Raw genomic sequence first — 19681 nt, forward strand, 5'->3', positions numbered from 1 at the left:
CAGTTGTTCAAGAAATACTTGGTGACAGAACGGATGAAGGCAGAGCAATGACTTAACGCTTTCAAACTCAAGTAGTGAGTGCCTGTGGCAGAGGCTGTGTAAGCCTTCAGTGCCTCTCAGAGACACAGCCTATGGGAAGGTGGCCCACCCGGGGCCTGTCACATGCACACCCACGCAGAACGCTGGCCTCCCCGTTTGGCCAAGGTCAGGCATGCTGCTCTCTCGTCCCAAGGGACGGTGTCTTCCCCGGGGATCACTTGTATCCAGAGAACAGTCCAAACCAAAGGAACTGACATCTTCTCAGGCAGGAGGCAGGCCTGGCTGGGCCAGTCTGACCTTCTGTCCAGCCTGTGAAGCGCGGCATATGCCAGCACTGCCTTAGGGAACGTGTCAGCGGGCTCTAGCACTCCGAGCAAGTGAGCTGTCCCAGCAAGCGGGCTCCTCAAGGAGGCCCGGTCTCCTGAGGCAGCTGCTTCTGTAAGAGACAAGTCTCCAGCCACATGCTGACCTGGCCAGGTCCATGGCAGAAACACTGCACCCTCCGTGCCAAGTTACAGAAAGGGCATCCACTCTAGAGCGGATGCATCTGGCTTAGAATCTCAGCTCCCGTCAGCTGAGCCTCAGTTTCCTCTTCTGTAAAATGGGAATAAGAGAGCAGAGATCGCCCTGGCCGGTTTGGCTCACTGGATGGAGCGTCGGCCTGGGGACTGGGGAGTCCCAGGTTCGATTCCGGTCGGGGGCATGTGCCTTGGTTGCAGGCACGTCCCCAGTGGGGGGTGTGCAGGAGGCAGCTGATCGATGCTTCTCTCTCATTGATGTTTCTAACTCTCTATCCCTCTCCCTTCCTCTCTGTAAAAAATCAATAAAATATATATTTAAAAAAAAAGAGAGAGAGCAGAGATCTTGTGACGAGTAGAAAGAATGTATTGCTTGGAAATGCAGAGAAAACAGTCTGGAATAATGCACACAAAATTCCTGTCAGAGGTTGCCTCTGGGGGCTGGAATGGAAAGAAGGCTGCTGTTTCCCACTATGCCTTGTACTCTTCCCAACCACCAGAAGGTCATAAACACCAGGACAGCGCATCTCAGGATGGAAATGGGACTGAAAATGTCTCATTTATCCACTCTTCCTATCCTTGAAAGCCTAGCATGGAGTCATCCAACCTAAACAGGCCTTGCCCAGTGGTGGGATCGCACTACCTTATGAGGCAGGATGATGACCTCGAGGTCTTGGGTAGCTAAGATCCTGATTCCTCTGACCATGACCCTTCAGGCACACAGCTTGCAGCAACCTGCTGCCTAGCTCTTCCTAGCAGGGAAGCCTCAGGTGGGCACTGCCTAGGCGAACAACACAGGAATGCATGTCAGTCAACACCTTCCTAAGAAAGAGCATATTCCCACACCTCCGCTGTTTCAAACAACTTTCTCCCACCCTTGGTAGGCGATACCTGGCACCTCTCCTAAGAATCCAAAGTGAAACAATTCCCTCCTGCTGGGAGGCCATGAGCTAGCTCGGTTGCTATGCAACTGGCAGGCACAAAAGTGATGCAGTCCTTTTCAGAGACTTGGAAAGGCGACAGGAGGTAGTGTCTCTCCCAGTCACAGCCTCTAATGGGCTCCCAGGCAGTAGGGGGTTCCTCTAAGGAATCAGTTGATAGAATCACTCATCTGTCTAGTTCTCCTTTGCTGCTGGCAGCAGCAAACTCCAGGCACACAGTGAAATGCATGCAAATTCCCAGCCCGACTCAGGCCCCGGCAGCAGCTCTGCACCAACGCACTATTTCGAGCTCAGGAGGCAGCCTGTGAGGCTGACCCACAGCTTACTTAGCCTTAACCTCTCCCTCTTAAGCTCTGCAGGGATTCTGAGCAGAAGGCATTCCCGGTCCCAAACAGACATACATTCAGACAGGGCATGGAGCCAACCGAACTTGTCCCCTCTATTTAGCCTACTCTACAGACGTCTAGTTTCCCTCTCTGCCCCAGGGGAGGACTCTGGGGAAACAGTTTGGCTGAGTGGTAGAAAGCCTGCATTCTGCAGCCAAACAGATCTGCATTCACAATCTGGCTGTTTATACTAGCTGTGACCTCAAACACTATTTAACCTTTCTGGGCCTCAGTCTCTACATCTTGAAAGCAGGCTAATGATACCTACTGCTCGGGTGGTTGTGAGGGACAAACAGGCAGTATTTGCAAAACAAGATCTAGTTCAGTGACTGGCCTGACTACATGTGCCAGGGCAACTGCCAGGTCCAGGGTGGTCCAGGGTGGAGCAAGCCCCTCCCGCATGCAGCCCTTCCCCTTACCTCAGCCCAGTGTATTATTATAGCAATTGAGTGATCTCTTCCTCACCAGCATGTAGATAAGCTCTTTCACAAGCAAAGCCCTTGTCTTCAACCAGCTCTGTAGCTCTCTCCGTGAACAAAAACAACAGTAACACCACGAATATCCAGCAGAAGGTGAAGGAGCCCATCACTGAATTGGGGGCAGGGGTTAAAGGAATTCTTGAGACCCTCAGGTACCTCCTCCCAGCACTGGCCACAGAATTAAAGTTCCCAATCAGAAACCATCTCCATTTCTGTAGTCGAAAACAGAAATACTCCTACTGCCCCTAAAATCCCCAAGGAATTTAACATTTAATTATGAAAATAGTGTAAATGCAATTCAAGAGTTCATTTTCTCAATGTTGTCCTTCAACCTAGAGAACAAAAAAATAGGAAGCCAGTGGATTCATTTCTACCTCTTCTCCCAACTCTCTTATGAGCAGTACCCAAAAGGTTTTCCTGAACAATCAGTACATTCCCAGTATCCATGGAGATCACTGAAGGAACATGCAACTTTCCTAGAGCGAGTCTTTTTTAAACATATGAGCTGAAGGTCAGTGCTGGGGCCATGGAGTCTGTAGGCCATCTGCAGGGCTAGGGCCAGAGACTAACATTCACCAAGTGCCTATACCCTGCGCCAGATTTGCCTCAATTACTTTACACATGCAGTCCCATTTAATACTCACAACTATCATCCGAGGCAGAAGATACTGTGCCCATTTTACAAATTATGAAACTGAGGCTCTAGAATATTAACTATTTTGCCCAGAGCCACACAGCAAAGATGGAATTCCAGTCTTGGCTCCAAGGCTGGTGCCCTTTCCCTTGGCCCAAGCTTTGCAGAATGAAACCAAGAAAACCATTCTTCATACCTTTCAGGTCCCCCCAAAATAAAGAAGAGTTTCTACAGGTTCATTCTGGAACAATCTGAGGAAAAGTCTGTCCCTCTGTCAATGTTAGAAGTGGCCCATTTTAAAATAACACCAGAAACTACTCACAAATTTCTATATTGCATTAGAGTTTAAAGAACTTTTCAAGTATTATTAGGCCTTCAGGACCCTCTCTTAATGGGAAGGTAGCTATTAATTGCCCCATTTTGCAGATGTGTAACCTGTGACCTCAGACAACTACTTAACCTTTCTGGTTAAACAGAAGGCTGAGACCATGCTTGAAGCCTCACAGTGAGTCTGTGGTAGAGAAGTGACCCTCAGGTTCCTGACATTCTGTGCGCTGTGTTTAAAGACTACAAGCAGCCTCCTCGCAGCCCCTCACCTCCTTCATGCTGACAGGCCCAGAGACACCACTGCTTCCAAACAGATGGGTCAAACAAAGCTGGGGCCAATGAAGACAGACTGCTCAAGCATTAACACTCATTTTTTAAAAAAAATGTTTTATTGATTTCAGAGAGGAAGGGAGAGGGAGAGAGAGAGAGATAGAAACATCAATGATGAGAGAGGATCATTGATCGGCTGCCTTCTGCGTGCCTCACACTTGGGGATCGAGCCCCCAACCCCAGCATGTGCCCTAACAGGGAAGTGAACTGTGTGTGACCTCCTGGTTCATAGGTTGACACCCCACCACTGAGCCATGCCAGCTGGGTGCATTAACATTCATTTAAAAATATTTTTTCTATTGATTTTTTTTTTTTTTTAGAGAAAGAGGGAAAGGGAGAAAGAGAAACATCAATGTGAGAGTGGAACATCAATCAGCTGCCTCCTGCACCCTGGGATCGAGCCAGAAACCCAGGCACCGGCCCTAAATGGGAATCAAAACGGTGACCTTTCTAGGCACGGGACGATGCCCAACCAACTGAGCCACACTGGCCAGGGCAACACTCATTTTAAATACTTCCCAGATGGCCTCTTAGAGACACCAGGCACCAGAATAAGGCCTGAGACAGAACAAGGCTCACCTCGCACATGACGCTCATACACAAGTGAGGGACCCTAGGGCAAGACACTTGGCCCTACCCAGAGTCCTTACCTGTAAAATACAGGTAACTTGCTGAGAGCTGATTAAAAAGATCAAGAATTTATAAGTGAGCTTCGGCCCACACCCAAGCTTTACAAGTGCTGTGCAAACACATGACTACTGAATTCAACTTCATCCATCCCTCAATTGCTCAAGCCCCAAACCTAGGTGTCATCCTTAATTAATCCCTACCCCTCACACTCCGCATTCAACCCATATGCCTCCAAAATATCTCCACTACCAGCACCAGAGTCCCAGACCCCTTCACCACCCCCTGGTATCCATCAGCCACTCTAGTCTCCCTGCCCCCTCTTTTCCCTCTGTGGCCCGTCACCCAAGCAGCAGACTGTGACTTTTCTCAACCATAAATCACATCCTGTTGCTCCACAGCTTGAAACAGTGATGGCGGACCTAGGACACGCGGGTCAGAGGTAACACGCCAACTCATTTTTTGGTTGATTTTTTTTGTTAAATGGCATTTAAATATATAAAATAAATAACAAAAATATAAATCTTTGTTTTACTGTGGTTGCAAGTATCAAAAAATTTCTATATGTGACACGGCACCAGAGTTAAGTTAGGGTTTTTCAAACGCTAACACGCCGAGCTCAGAAGGTTCGCCATCACTGGCTTAAAAGCTTCATTTCACTTGGAGTAAAACTCAAAATCCTTAGGAGGGCCATGACTCTGGCTGCTACCTCTTGCCTGGACCTTCCTTTCCTCTCAGCATAGCAACCACTGGCCTTATTTCTTATCCTCAACACATTAAGCTCATACCTATCTCAGGCGCTTTGTACATGCTGCTCCTTCTACTTGAAGTCTCTCCTCCCAAAACGCTGAGAGACTGTCTTCTTATCGTTGAAGTGTCAGCTCAAATGTCACTTCTGGGAGGCCTTCCCCAACTAACCCGGTTAAAGCCATACCACATCCCACCCCTACTCTACTACACTATCCGATTTTATCTTCCTTTTAGCACTTAGTAGACGCATGCTATTTGTCTACCTGTTCCTCTTCTGTCTCTCCGGAACTACAGTACAAGTTCCACTATGCTTGTTCACTACTGCACTCCCAATGTTTAGAAGAGCACTAAGCGTGTAGTAAACTTTCAACAAATGTCTTGGGAACAGCTGGTCCAAAGGCAATGGTGTGCTCCCTTGGTCTTCAAGACAGCGATTTTACCCCCTCTCTCAAATTTGACATTGGAAGTTTGTTTATTCCTCCAGGCAATCATTCATTCACTCAATTCAAATCAACAGTTGGCTACAGGACATCTGAGGAGACACTACAGTGAACATGAAACCTACATGGCACTTTATAGAGGCCCTTCTAACTTCTGCCAAACGTCAGGACTCTTCGTGGTTAACTGCCATCTCAGACCTACAGACAAAGGTTACACGGCATCCCAAAGCCACATGAGAACTCAGCACCCAGAGCCTCAAGGCAAAATCAAAGACCAAAGAAATGTATTTGCAAATTCCCAACTCCTTTTATTTATCACCCACAGCCCTTTACAGAAAACTAAATTTTTTTAAAAAATATATTTTATTGATTTTTTACAGAGAGGAAGGGAGAAGGATAGAGAGCCAGAAACATCGATGAGAGAGAAACATCAATCAGCTGCCCTCTGCACGCCCCCCACTGGGGATGTGCCCGCAACCAAGGTACATGCCCTTGACCGGAATCGAACCCGGGACCCTTGAGTCCGCAGGCCGACGCTCCATCCACTGAGCCAAACCGGTTCTGGCAGAAAACTAAATTTTTAAAAAACAGAAAGTAAATGTGGATTTTCAAAAATTTCACCTCCATTTTCTTCACTCTGCTTCTAATCTTACTATCTGGTAGCAGGCACTGTCAAATGATAGAACACTTTCAATTTAAAGAACGCCGTTCTCAGCTTATGGAGCATTAATGGTACCCTGGCAACAGGCTGAATCTTGATGCCAAAGGAAAGCAGAATAGTACAGTGGCTGGGGCCTTAGGCTTTGGAACAGAAAGGTGCTAACTCAAATGACATCTTCTAGTGATAAGGCCTAGACAAGTTTATTTTATTTTACTTAATAACATTTACTACATGCAGGCAGGGTTCTAAATACTTTGCAACTATAATATGATTACTAGACCAGTCTGAAGTACTCTTATTATCTGTATCTCACAGGTGAAGGAACAGGTATAGAGAGGTGCAGTAACGTGCCCAACGTTACAGCTAGTGAGTATTAGAGCCAGCATTCGAATAAGGTAGTATGATGCAAGAATTCATGCTTAACCATTACATTATGCTTCTGCTCTAATCCTGTTTCTTCATCTATAAGACAGGGCGAATAGGTTTGCCTTATCTCGCAGGGTCATGTGAGATTACTGGTACACAGTAAGGTAAATGTTAGCTAGTGGTACTATAATTGCCATCATTCTATTATCTACCTTCACCTTTGGCCTAGTCAAGGGCAGAAGAAAAATATTTTGGCTGAGAAAGATCTCCAAGGTTCTCTGAAGTAGAATACGTTATAATATAGTGGAAACTCCATGAGGACAGGAATTGTCTGCTTTGCTTATCATTGTATCTGAAGCAAGCCATGGTGCTCAGTAAATATGTGGTGAATGAGGTAGGAAAATATTTAATGCGTAGACAGAGTTCTGCCGACATGACAACCAAGGTAGTTCCATCACATCTCCAATGGAGCTAAACACGAAAGAGGTAAATTTACAAGGTATCAGAGGGCAGTGTTAGCTGGCCATCTGGCCATTACTTAACACAGCCTGGCTATTCGGAGGTAGTGTGGTATAATGTTGTTCATTCATCTTCATGAACAGACCTGAATTTTAATCCTGACTCTGTCCCTGGAAGTCACCCAGGCTCTCAAGGTCTTGGATTTTGTCTATCTGTAAAAGAGGAAGTTGGACTACATGATGATCAGAAACTGTCTCATGACTTTAACAATCATCATAACAATCTGAATGGAAGCCAAATGACAGATGAAGAAACTAGGATACAGAAGTAACTTGTTCAAGGTCACAGGATCAGGGCAAAATATAAACTATAGCCCAGATCTCTTTCTACATTGATCTAACACTCATGCTTTCCAAAACTCCTTTTCAGTTAAAAAATACTGTGACATTACTCCTTCCTTTCACGCTCCCTATGTCTGTAATCATTTTTCTTAAATAATCTTTCCTGACTTCACTACATCATGGGACAGCAGGATCAGGAAGAAACAACCACAGTATTTCCACAGTGTTAACCTGGAGAATCAAAAGATCTGAAGTGGTAATTAGGAAAAATCCCTTGTCTTTGCCCAGAATTGAGAGGTCAGAAGTATTTTTAAGATGAATGATTTAACTTTAAACATATGGTTTAAATTTAAGCAAAATAAAAAAAAAATAACTTCCAGTAACATAACGCTTGCTGAGTACAGCAGATAACAATATCTTTTTAAATCCAAGTTGTGCTACTTGATTCAAAGTAGATTCGCAAAGTTAAAAGACTTTCTGAGACTGTTTACAAACAACTGCCTTATTTTTATTAACAAAATACATGCTAGACATTGAACCACCGCGTACACACCTTCCTAGGGCTGTCATGTTAGAAGTGAAAAGCCCATCTGGCAGTTACAGTAGGTTTTCTAGATGGTTCACAACAGGAGAGTCAAGGTCAAACTGTTGAGTCTCTTTACCCTTTCATCTAGTAGCTGGAAAGCAACTAATTGTGAGCTCAAAATACTCCATGCTGGTACTCTAAAAAACATAAATGTTGGCTCAGAAATCGCACGGTGGCTCGGAAAGTTCGGTGAGGACAGGCTGACGTGAACACGGAGGACAGAGGGGTTATAGGACAAGATGCTCAGGCCACTCCGGTGACAGCAGCAACTTTCACCTACTTTCTAGCAATTTCATTCCTTATCAAATGGGAATAATCATTTCACCAGGTGATTATATGCCTTAAAATATGATCAGCAATTAAAACAATCTTGCGGTGTTGTGCAAACGTGAGAGATTACCGTTCTTACTATTTATTACATCCGGGGCCTGAAGACCCCCCTTTCATTCCTGGCCATGAATTCCACAGAATCCGCAACAGATGGGCCAGGACACTCGTTTCTTCTCCGGCCTCCAGACCCGGCGGCTATGAATGCACCTCGCCGGCAAGTCTCCGCTGCCGAGAGGTGAGAAGTGAGGCCTCCAAGCTCTGGGCCTAGCGGGCTCAGCAATGCCCATGCCCCCCAGTCACCTTGTCCTCACCTTGAGGGGCCGAAAGAAACCCTACGGGGAAGGGGAGTGCCGTCCTCAAAAAGAATGCCTCCATTCTTCACCCGGCCGCCACAGCCGCCACCCACACTTCCCGCAGGGCGGGGGCAGGGCCGGGAGAGCTGACAGCGGGGACGCCTTGACCTCAGGCACTGGAGGACCCGGCACGGGCGCTAGGCCCACGGCCGCGACAGGTACACAAAACGTCAGCGCCGGTCGGGCCGGCCCGGCCTCGCCCACAGCCGCAGGCGGACTGGCAGGCACCCGCCCCCGTGAACCCAGAGGGCCCCGAGCTCGCTCACCTGCAGCCGGGTCACCAGGAGGCTGTAAGGCGCCATTTTGTGCACTGACAAAGATGAGGTCGCGTGAAAGTGACGTGCCACACGACCAATTTAAAGCCTTCGGGCAGGGGGCGTGGCCTGAGGCAAGAGGCGTCACGGAGAAGGCGGGGCTTCCACTGAGGCTCCAGTGCCCGCGAGCGCAGTGGGCGGAGCTCCCGTGTTAGCAATCAACATGGAAGAGGGGAGAAATCTGCATAGCAACATTTGTAGGAGTAACTACCCGACAAAGACGTCTTATCGAAGTGCAAATTTCCTTTTTTTTATTGATTTCAGAGAGGAAAGGCGAGGGAAAAAGGGATAGAAACATCAATGGTGAGAAGGAATCATTGATCGGCTGCCTCCGGCATGCCCCACACGGGGGATCAAGCCTGCAACCTGGGCATGTGCCCTTGACTGGAATTGAACCCCGGACCCTTCACTCCGCAGGCCGACACTCTAACCACTGAGCCAAACCAGCCAGGGCGAAGTGCAAATTTCTTATTTGTACTTCAGGTTGTCTCTCCCATCCAAATGGGGCAAAGACAATTTTCTATGACTCACAGGCCTGCCGGGACTTGGCCCGCCCGCTACAACGGAAACTAGTGTTTGGAACGTAGGGGTCAGATCGCGCGAGAATGAGCGGGGTTTGGTGCAAAACTTGCGAACGCTGACAGAAGCCTCGAGGACCAATCACGGAGACAAGGAGGCAGGAACAACGGGGGGTTAAAGGTCAGGCGGAAGTTCCCGGAGTTTCCGGTGGCCGGCTGGAGCGCGAACTATGGCTAAACATCATCCGGACTTGATTTTTTGTCGCAAGCAGGCTGGTGTTGGTGAGACAGCTTCCATGGCCGCGGCTCTCCGGGTGGGGGTAGCATTAGGAGTTGGGGAGTCAGGGTTCCATCTCTTCCCAAGGTCTTGCGTCGGAGGCGCCACGTTTCCCGCCTCTCGGCGGGTAGCGTAGGAGCGCGCGGGTTCTTGGCCTCCGTTGAAAAGGGGGCGGGGACGCGCGTGCTGGGAGCCGGGGGCGGGTGGCCAGGGTGGGGTCCGGAGAAACTCCTGGTCCGGGGACCTGGGCCGGGCTTCAGGAAGGTGTGGCTTTGGAAAGTTTGTGAGGGTTAAGGTGGATGAAATCGCCCTTTGCAGTCCCTGCTTCTGTTCCCACCCCAAACTCGAGGATGTTTTTCTCCTCTTCGCCAGAATAGTAATTCTAATTGTACTCTTTACCGTCTTTGTTCTTGCAGCCATCGGAAGACTCTGTGAAAAGTGTAAGTGGAACCCGCCCTCCCCACACCCCACCCCTCGCACCCAGTTTCTGTGGCGCCAGCAAGAGGCTGTAGGTAGATGTTCCTGGAAGTGTGTGAACACTGAACGCGCGCTGCAACCAAGGCCTCCTCCACCTCCCTACCCCAGCTTCCACGTTTTAGACACAGTTATGCTTAGGTTTAGAGAAAATCTGTGGCTGTGGATAGGAAGTAGCTTGACCCCATCTCCAACACACAGTTTTTGTTTTGTTTTGTTTGTTTGTTTTTGTTTTTTTTAAATATATTTTATTGATTTTCTACAGAGAGGAAGGGAGAGAGACAGAGAGCTAGAAGCATCGATGAGAGAGAAACATCCATCAGCTGCCTCGTGCACATCTCCCACTGGGGATGTGCCTGCAACCCAGGTACATGCCCTTGACCAGAATCGAACCTGGGACCCTTCAGTCCGCAAGCCGACGCTCTATCCACTGAGCCAAACCGGTCTCGCCAGCACACAGTTTTTGCCAATCATTTATATGGACTTAACCCCTACCAGATGCTGTTCTAAGCTCTTTACTTGTTACTCGATTAGCTTTTTCCAATGTGCTGTGGGGATTGAGGTGAACACTAAGGAAGCCAGGTTTTGTAATGCCAAAGTAGAAGGCCCTAAAGTCACTGTCTGAGGAGACTAGTGTTTTTCCCCATAACAGGAGGAAGGCGAGGAATTGCAAGTGGACATAACTCTGTTCTCTTTTTCTCACAGGTGATGGCAAGTGTGTGATCTGTGACTCCTATGTGCGTCCCTGCACCCTGGTGCGCATATGTGATGAGTGTAACTACGGCTCCTATCAGGGGCGCTGTGTGATCTGTGGAGGCCCGGGCGTCTCTGACGCCTATTATTGCAAGGAGTGCACCATCCAGGAGAAGGATGTGAGTGTATTCTAAGCTTTGCATCTGATCTTTTATTTAAAAACACTTTGCCAGTTGGCCAGTGTGGCTCAGTTGGTTGATCTTCATCCCGTGCACCAGGAGGTCCCTGGTTTGATTTCTGGTCAGGGCACATGCCCCAGTTACTGCTCAATTCCCAGTAGGGGGCGTGCAGGAGGCAGACTATGGATATTTTCTTTCTCTCCCTTCCTCTCTCTGAAATCAATGAAGACATTAAAAAAAAAAAACTTTGCCAGCCGTGGCAAACTCCTATAGTCTGTAGAGATTACTATGTTCAGCTAGTCACCTAGGTTATAATTTCTTCAAATTCTGTGAGCCAAACTGGGTGTAGTCCGATAAAAGGCAGTTATTTTCCATCAAGGGTAAAAATGCAAGAGAAGCAAATCTTTGTCAACACCAGCAGTTTGGAGAACCCTCACTCTATTCCTTTGATGTCTCTGATTATTTTTATTCAGAAACAACACCCTGCATTTTGTAAGTCCTAGCAGAGTGCGTGGTGTGTAACAGCCACTCAGTAATTCTCTTTACTATCATTAAGGACTGCTTGGGTGGACGTAGTGACATTTGAATTGGAGACAATTCAGGTTGATTTCAGCTTTAAGAGGTTAAGAATTTCTTGGTTTGATAATGTGGAACTGATTGTGATTCTGTCTCCTGACATTTTTGGCCCTTGACATTATGTGGTGGCAGTGGCTAGCTGTTCAACTCCTTGGACCAAATGCAAGATAGAGGGCTTGTAGTTCTATACTAAGGATGAGTTTTACTGTTTTCCTTTTTTTTGTTAATCCTCACCTAAGGATATTTTTTCCATTGATTTTTAGAGAGAATGGAAGGGAGGGGGAGAGAAACATTGATGTGAGAAAGACACATTGGGCATTGGGGATCAACCCTGCAACCCAGCTTGCCTTTGAGCGGGAATCAAACCCAATAACAACCCCCCACATCACCCCCATGTGTGGCCCAATGCTCTAACCATTGAGCAACCAGCCAGGGTTAGTTTTACCGATTTTATTTAGCAGTCTTCTTGGGAGGGAAATCCCAGGAATCTGCTTATTTTCTCCTTATGACAGAATAAGAGTAAGTGTGATTCAACAGGCTAATAGAAGGTATCTGGTTACCTAATCTAGGATAAAGCAAGAAATGTATAATTCTTAATATTCCCACGAGCAAAGAGTAGTTTATAGATGTTTTCTCCCTTATTCTTCACAATAACTTTGTTAAATAGGAATTATCATTATCCCCATTTTACAGTCCCTCAGCCAACTAATAAGTGACAAACACAGATTATGTGACTAAACTTTGTGGGGTCCCCATTACCCCAGGTTGTCCTTTTGTAAGTCTTTTTAGTAGGAAGTGCCTGTGTTGAGGAGAAACAACCTGGCCACCTCAGCAGTCTGTGTATGTGGATCCTGTCTACCCCCAGTAAGTGTGACATGTCAGGCCAGATAAGACTGTTTATTACTTAAGTCTTCTGTTATTTAGGGAATGAGAAGGGTCGTTGATAAAGGATGACAAATGTAATTCCATAAGTACCTTTGGCTGTCACATCATATCCTGCTGCTCTGATCTGCCTCCTAGATTCCACTCCTTTAGAGAAGGGACCTTGGTTTGTGTATTTGTATCTCCTCTTCCCCACCACTTGGTATAGTGCCTGACATGCAGTGTAAGGGTGGGACACATTTTTGGTGCTATCCCTATAAGTTATCCATAGGCGTTCCCTCTACAGATTGGTACATAGTAGGCGTTGGGTAATTATTTATAGTCTACAAGTAATGAAACCATGGTACGACAACAGCAGTGAGGAGGAAAGTACAAAAAATCTTAAACCAGATAAAGATTCCATTATTTTCTTGAACTTTTTCATGGTTGTTGCTAGAGTTGTTCTCTGGCATAAACTTGGAGCCAGAGAGTGCTGAATAGGTGTTAATTGCTCTGACTCATCTGCATGTGGTGTGTGACCTGATACCTTCCCTCATTCTGTCCCTGAGCATTATTCTAGATGTCCCTTCCCCTACTTCACATTATACAGGAATGTTCTGAGGATATTTGAGATGACACCCAGCTTATATTGTTTCCAAGGAACCCAAAGCAGTCCAGTGACATGATCCAGCCTCTCAGGCTTTCAGATCACCTTATAGATTAAGGGCCCAAGACTTTTTCCTATGCAGAAATCTTCCCACAACCTAAGGAGGAAAGTTAAAATTTAACCCTCATTATAGTTCTCTTTATGCAACTTCCATCATTTCTAAGGGAATTAGACCAATAAACTAAGCTGGGTGTTCTATCTAGTTTTTCAAAGCTTCGAGAATGCTCAGGCGTCAGGGATAGTGGCTGTGGGTGTTGCTGCCCGAGGACTAATTTGTAGTTTCTTCTAATGCAGTATCATCTTGATTCCCTGTAACCCTTGATTCCTTTACTCCTTTTACTTACCATTTTCCTCAGCTGTCCCAACCAGAAAACAAAATAGCTAATATTTATGGTGTTCTCGCTATGTGCCAGGTACTATGCAGAACATTTTTTTGAAACACTTTTTAAAAATTTATCTTTATTGTTTTGTTTTTTTTATTGTTGAAAGTATTGTAGATGCCCCCTTTGTTGGTGGTTTTGTGTTTTTTGTTTTTTTTATGCTGAACATCTTTTCCCCAAAAATCCTGTGTGATACAGATGAGGAAATTAAGGGTTAGACATGTTAGGCAACTTGGCTCAAGGTCTAACTCAGTATTTCTCAAAATTTTTTTTTCATTGTTGCCCCCTCCCCCCAGGAGAAAAGTTAAAATTTAAATTTAAATGTTCTCCTTAACAAGAGGAATTAAGTACTAAGGAATAAGATTTTTGTTGCATAAGGAGGAGCTGTAGGTCATAAACCACTGTAATGGCAAGGATGTTTTTGTCCCCTTTGAGGATTCATGGTCTAACTCAAAGCACTTAACTCCACCATCTCACTATATTGTTCTTAGCGTGGTTAAGGATGTGCCTCTCCCTCGTGCTATTTCTACCATTTTCTTCTCCCCATTTCAGTGAACATCAGAGCAGTTAAAAGTTGCCTTTTCCTTCCTTTCAGTTCTGTACGTATTTCCCTTTGGTATGTTCTATTTTGGTGCATGATTAGTGTTAGTTTTAAAGTTTTACTTGAAAGTCCTGACTGGGTTTTCATCAACTGGTACAGGGTAATTTTTGTAGCTTGCTTTCCTGCCATAAAAATAGATTTGACACACCGCCCTCCTCAGGAAAAAAACCCAAAGACACTGGATTCTCCTAAGTGATTGCTACAGAAGCCCAGCTTCTCCCTTCCTCTCTCTCTAAAATCAGTAAAAACATTTTTAAAAATATGTTTTTAGTTATTTCAGAGAGGAAGGGAGAGGGGAGAGAGAGAAACATCAATGATGAGAGAGAATCACTGATTGGCTGCCTCCTGCATGCCCCCCACCAGGGATCGAGCCTGCAACCCGGGCATGTGCTCCCAACTGGAATCAAACCCGGGACCCTTCAGTCCGCAGGCTGATGCTTTATCTACTGAGCTAAACCAGCCAGGACTCAATAAAAACTTTTTTTTTAAAAAGTCCTAGTTCGCCAAACCGGTTTGGCTCAGTGGATAGAGCGTCAGTCTGCGGACTGAAAGGTCCCAGGTTCGATTCCGGTCAAGGGCATGTACCTGGGTTGCAGGCACATCCCCAGTAGGAGATGTGCAGGAGGCAGCTGATCGATGTTTCTCTCCCATCAATGTTTCTAACTCTCTATCTCTCTCCCTTCCTCTCTGTAAAAAATCAATAAAATATATTTTTTAAAAAAAAGTCCTAGTTCAACTCACAAATATTCTCCTGTAGCATCCTCCAAGTTTCCTTTACAGTCCTTCCATCTTCCTTTCCATGCTCTCCATTCACAGGCATTCCAGCAGAAGCCAACCAGTTCCATCCAGTTCCCACATCCTCACCTCTCACATTGGTAGAATTTGGGAATGACCATGAGACCCATGAAAGATATGTAGAAAATAAAAAACAGGAATTTAGGCAAGAAAACAGGAAACCTGTGAGTCACTAAGAAAAATGTCATAAACCCCAAGATCTAATAATCCAAGGCATTGGTTTCCAAACTTTCAAAAAATATGTAGTCCTATCTTCACAAAAATATATAGAAGCTGTGTGTGTGTGTGTGTGTGTGTGTGTGTAACCATTGTGAAATTGCTGATATTTGTTTTTGGCAACTTCTTATAACTTACTAAGAGTTGACTATGTGCCAGGCATTGTTCTAAGTATATTTACTGATTCTTGATTCTAGGAGGTAGGTTTTACCATTGCAATAATTTTATATGTACTAAACAGAGTTTTATATGTGACTAAATAGGGAGGTCAATAACTTACCAAAATTCAGGTAGCCTCGCTCCAGAACCTACCGCCTTAACCTAGGCTACAAGTGAGAATGGAACTGCACACGTTGGTGTGGCACCTCAGGACTCTAGGGCTAGATAAGTACCAGGTTGTAAACGTTAACCAGTCTACCTATTTTACAGCTGAGGAATATGAGTCCAAAAGAAGTGGCTTGCCCACAGTCACACAAGTCAGTATAGCACAGTAAGCCTAAACAGGTTATCGTCATTCCACAAAACTTCATAGCATCTCTAAAGGTCTTAGAGCACTGTCGTGTTTTAATGTCAGGCTACTTTAAGCCAGGAAAAGGCAGCTGTCCCCTCATTTGTACGAGAGCTTATAATACAGAGTACATAGCCTACTAGAGCTCACCTAGCAAGCCATTGATGGGGCTGGGCCCACAGCCTGGCTCCCCCAGCACACCAAACTCCACAGATGGTAGTTCTCAATGTAATACGTGGTATATATTTTCTAGAAAATAATGAAATGTTAGTGTTGGCCTTGTGTGTTTTCAGATATTTTTGTAGTATTGATATTAGTCCCTGGAAAAAGAAATCAGCTGAATTAGAAATGAGATGTCTAAGGACTTCATTGATTCATTCTGTAGCCCAATGTCACAGGAAGCAACAACCTTTGGCATGGATAAAATGAAATCATCAGATCTGTGAAAGTTTTTTCCAGTAGCAACTCCCCTAGTTTTCCTGCCATCATTCCAAATCAACTAATAGAGTCGTCACTTCTGCAGAACACAGCTTCCCTGGGGCTTCACTGAAACCACTCAGGCTCACAAAATGGCCAGGGGGCATGTCATTACACATCAGAGTAGGGACTCAGCAGCCACCTCTGGCACAGGAGTACTCTTCCCCCAAGACCATGTGTCAAATTAAGTGAATTAATGAGGACACATTAAACCCAGTATTCTGTGATATTTAAAATGAAGGTATTATTTCCTAATAGTCTTTAGATTTTTTTCCTTGGTGGTATTCTCTCCTTTTTTTTTTAAGTATGTTTTTATTTATTTTTAGAGGGAGAGAGAGAGAGAGAGAGATAGATAGAAAGAAACATCAATGATGTGGAGAATCATTGATCAACTGGCTGCCTCCTGCACACCCCTTATTGGGGCCCAAGCCCGCAACCTGGGCATGACTGGGAATTGAACCAGTGACCTCTTGGGTTCATGAGTTGATGTTCAATCACTGAACCACACCAGCTGGGCACATTCACTCTTTTTGGGGGGGATAGTGGAAGAGAACCAGAGAGCTTGATCTGAAGATGATTATTCCTTATCTTACCTTTCACTAGAAGAAAACCCTTTGGACATTTTAAGAGTTTTAGATCCTACCTCACTATATCATAGTTATTAGTAACTGAAGTGGGCTAAGAACCCAACATTGTAAGTGCAGACCACCGAACTGAGGGTAGCAGGCCCTGGCACATTCTAGGTGCTTAGTAAGTTCTTGACAACTGATCGAATAGGATAACTAAAATAGCAAAATGAATGGCTGAACCACTAATACAAAAGTTATTTTTATGTTAAATCCCTCTCAATATAGGCTCAAGGACTTTTAATAACTTCTCTATTCTTCTCTTTTCCAGAGAGATGGTTGCCCAAAGATTGTCAATTTGGGGAGCTCTAAGACAGATCTCTTCTATGAACGAAAAAAATACGGCTTCAAGAAGAGGTGATTGGTGGGTGACCTCTTTCTCCCCTCATCAAGCTGCTGCAGCTGCCAGAAAAGACGCCTACTGCCAGCAGAAAGGGAGCGGAGTGCAGAACGTCGCCCAAATTGCCTATTAGCACATTGGCACCTCTTCGCCCTTTCCTCTCCTCTCACCCAGATAAGGTGGCAGGAATGGAAAAGGATTCTTCACAGAATGCTCTGGCAGACTAAATCAGAAAAAAACGATAGATTAGTTCATGGTTTTTCTTGAATTCAAGAAGCAAGACTCTTTTTTCCACATTGACAAGTTCTCTCTACATCAGAGCTTCTAAAACAGAAATTATATCATTTCAGTGATCTTTTTGACTATAAAACTATCTGTGATCTTACAGCAGCTCTGATGGTAGTTGTCTTTGATGAAACATCAGCAGTGTGGTAAGGAGCTCTTGGAACAATAAATGTGGGTGTTTAATCTTGTAACACTTACCAGGTGGTGCTGGTTCATGTTCTAAGAAATTGGAAACCCTTTCTGTTGCTATTGTATTAATAAAGTAGGTGTTTATTTTCTGGTAGTTGACCACCATCTAATTTAAGTTTAACTTCAGGAATTTGTTTTAGTCACCCAGGAATTTGTGATTCAGAATAGAAGTATTGAGATTCATTGAGCATCTCATGATCTTACTACTACGTGAAGAAATTCAAAACTATTCATGCCTTTCATTATAGGTGAACCAAAGTCATTTTAGAAACTATTTTTCCTGTCCAACTTTAATTTTGAACTGAATAGATAGCTTCCAATGATGGGGAAGGGAATGTGACAAAATGTGGTCAAATTGATGAGTTAGGAGAACTGAACTTAGTTGATTTGTTTCATAAAGTGCATATATACTCACATTAAGGATTTTTTAAAATAAACATAAAAACATATAAAAATAATAACAGACGAAGGGCAAATTCAGACATACTTGACCCTAACTCAACTGTCTGTACTTTGTCCCCACTAGAGATAATAAGCAAGTTACCCTGAGGAGGTGCATTCATAATTTGCAACATCTAGTCAAGTAGGCCTTTGGACACCATCGATTTGGAAACGGTTGCATGTCCAGAGCATCCAGGGTCTTAGCCCAAGGTTGTGCTACAACTTGATGGCAAAGTCAAGGAAAGAAATGAGTCTTCTGACTTCTTTGGTTTGGATTAACAAAAAAACGCTTAGTGATATATTGAGTGTCCAAAATTAAATTAAGATAATCTCTGCCTTTAAGAAGTTAATAAAGGAGCCTGCCAGAAACAGTTCCAGTATAACCCCTAGGATGCACAAAGGAAGGGTTCTTAGCACGGCATGGGGCACCTCAGGAAGGCTAGGGGAAGGTCATGGCCACAGGGCTAAAGCGGTGACTGGCACTACACTTTCTGTCCGGAAGACAAAACAGGCTGGGCACTTACGTGTTAAGGCTTCCCATCTCGTCCCTTGCACCTCACCTGTTTCCTGCACTCCAGCCACGGGGCTCCTTTCGGCTCCTGAAGCTGCTGCTCTCCTTCCCTCCTCAGTGCTGTTAATCCCTCTCCAGTGCTTGCCCAGCTAATTCCTTCCTACTCATCCTTCAGACCTCAGCTAAATATTTCCTCAAAGATGCCTCTCTGGACCCCCAATCTAAGTCAGTTCACCTTACACTTCTACATAGCACCATACGCATTTTGTTTATAGCATTTGGTAATTATTGACTGCTACTAGGCTGTGTTCAATGGTGGCAGGAACCAACTCTTGGTCTGTGCAGCAGATAGCAGGTGCTCCATATTGGATAAATAATTGAAGTCAAAGAACCCAGATAAGAAATTGAGCTTTGAAACATGTTGAACGTAAAGGCAAAGAGCGGGGTGGGCAGATGAGGGCCTTTGTGGGTGGGGCAAGACAGTCTGGGATGATGTGTTTGGGGAGCTCTCTAAGCAGTTCTAAAACATCAGGTGTGGGTTGTTACAGTATGTAAAGTGGCAAAGAACAGATCATTTTCAGATTATAATTATAATGTGTCATTGGTTCTATAGTAATTTTAGTTTTAATATATGAGTCAAAATGTTTTGCTTATTAACCACCCTGGTCCACATAATATCGTGCATCTAAAAATATTTTCAAAGCTACTCCTTAATGTCAACAAAACACCACCTTAAGCGCTCTGTCAGTCTCCATGTGAATGCCTGTAAAAGGTCTTGCAAGGAAACTTAAGATTAATGCCCAGTAGGATATCAGAGGGCATACCCACTCCACACTAATCACCAATGGGGCAAGTTCAACCTTAGCCCAGTGAATTCCTCTGAACTCTCCTCTTTCACCTAATTTCATAATCCTGTTTCTCTCAGATACCAAGAGAACAATACAATACAATGAATGAGTTAAAAATACCTGAGATAAAGTAAATGGTTTTGATTTTTTTTTTTAAATGTTTTTATTGAGCCGAAACCGGTTTGGCTCAGTGGATAGAGCATCGGCCTGTGGACTGAAAGGTCCCAGGTTCGATTCCAGTCAAGGGCATGTACCTGGGTTGTGGGCACATCCCCGGTGGGAGATGTGCAGGAGGCAGCTGATCGATGTTTCTCTCTCATCGATGTTTCTAACTCTCT

At 44.9% G+C, this 19681-nt stretch overlaps 2 protein-coding genes across 3 annotated transcripts in view; one reads left to right on the forward strand and one right to left on the reverse strand.

Moving 5' to 3' along the window:
• The window catches only part of ACO2 (aconitase 2), a 45077-nt gene extending 36145 nt beyond the window's left edge, over positions 1 to 8932 (reverse strand). Inside the window, exon 1 of the mRNA XM_006775965.2 lies at positions 8834 to 8932. Within this exon, the coding sequence (XP_006776028.1) occupies positions 8834 to 8869 (36 nt within the window). The 5' untranslated portion in view covers positions 8870 to 8932. The remainder of the gene's footprint in view (positions 1 to 8833) is intronic.
• A 395-nt stretch (positions 8933 to 9327) lies between these two features.
• On the forward strand, positions 9328 to 17637 carry PHF5A (PHD finger protein 5A). Of its 2 annotated transcripts, XM_015571950.1 has the most exons (5): positions 9328 to 9681; positions 10093 to 10116; positions 10856 to 11022; positions 11731 to 11793; positions 17001 to 17080. In XM_015571950.1, the coding sequence occupies exons 1-4, from the start codon at positions 9630 to 9632 to the stop codon at positions 11767 to 11769; spliced, it is 282 nt and encodes a 93-aa protein (XP_015427436.1). In that variant the 5' UTR covers positions 9328 to 9629; the 3' UTR covers positions 11770 to 11793; positions 17001 to 17080. The 2 variants fall into 2 exon arrangements, with proteins under 2 accessions (XP_015427436.1, XP_006776029.1); XM_006775966.2 differs by lacking the exon at positions 11731 to 11793 and having other exon boundaries at positions 9349 to 9681; positions 17001 to 17637.
• The last annotated feature ends 2044 nt before the right edge of the window (positions 17638 to 19681 follow it).

This window comes from Myotis davidii, unplaced genomic scaffold (genome assembly GCF_000327345.1).
Source record: "Myotis davidii unplaced genomic scaffold, ASM32734v1 scaffold428, whole genome shotgun sequence".
Classification (NCBI taxonomy): domain Eukaryota; kingdom Metazoa; phylum Chordata; class Mammalia; order Chiroptera; family Vespertilionidae; genus Myotis; species Myotis davidii.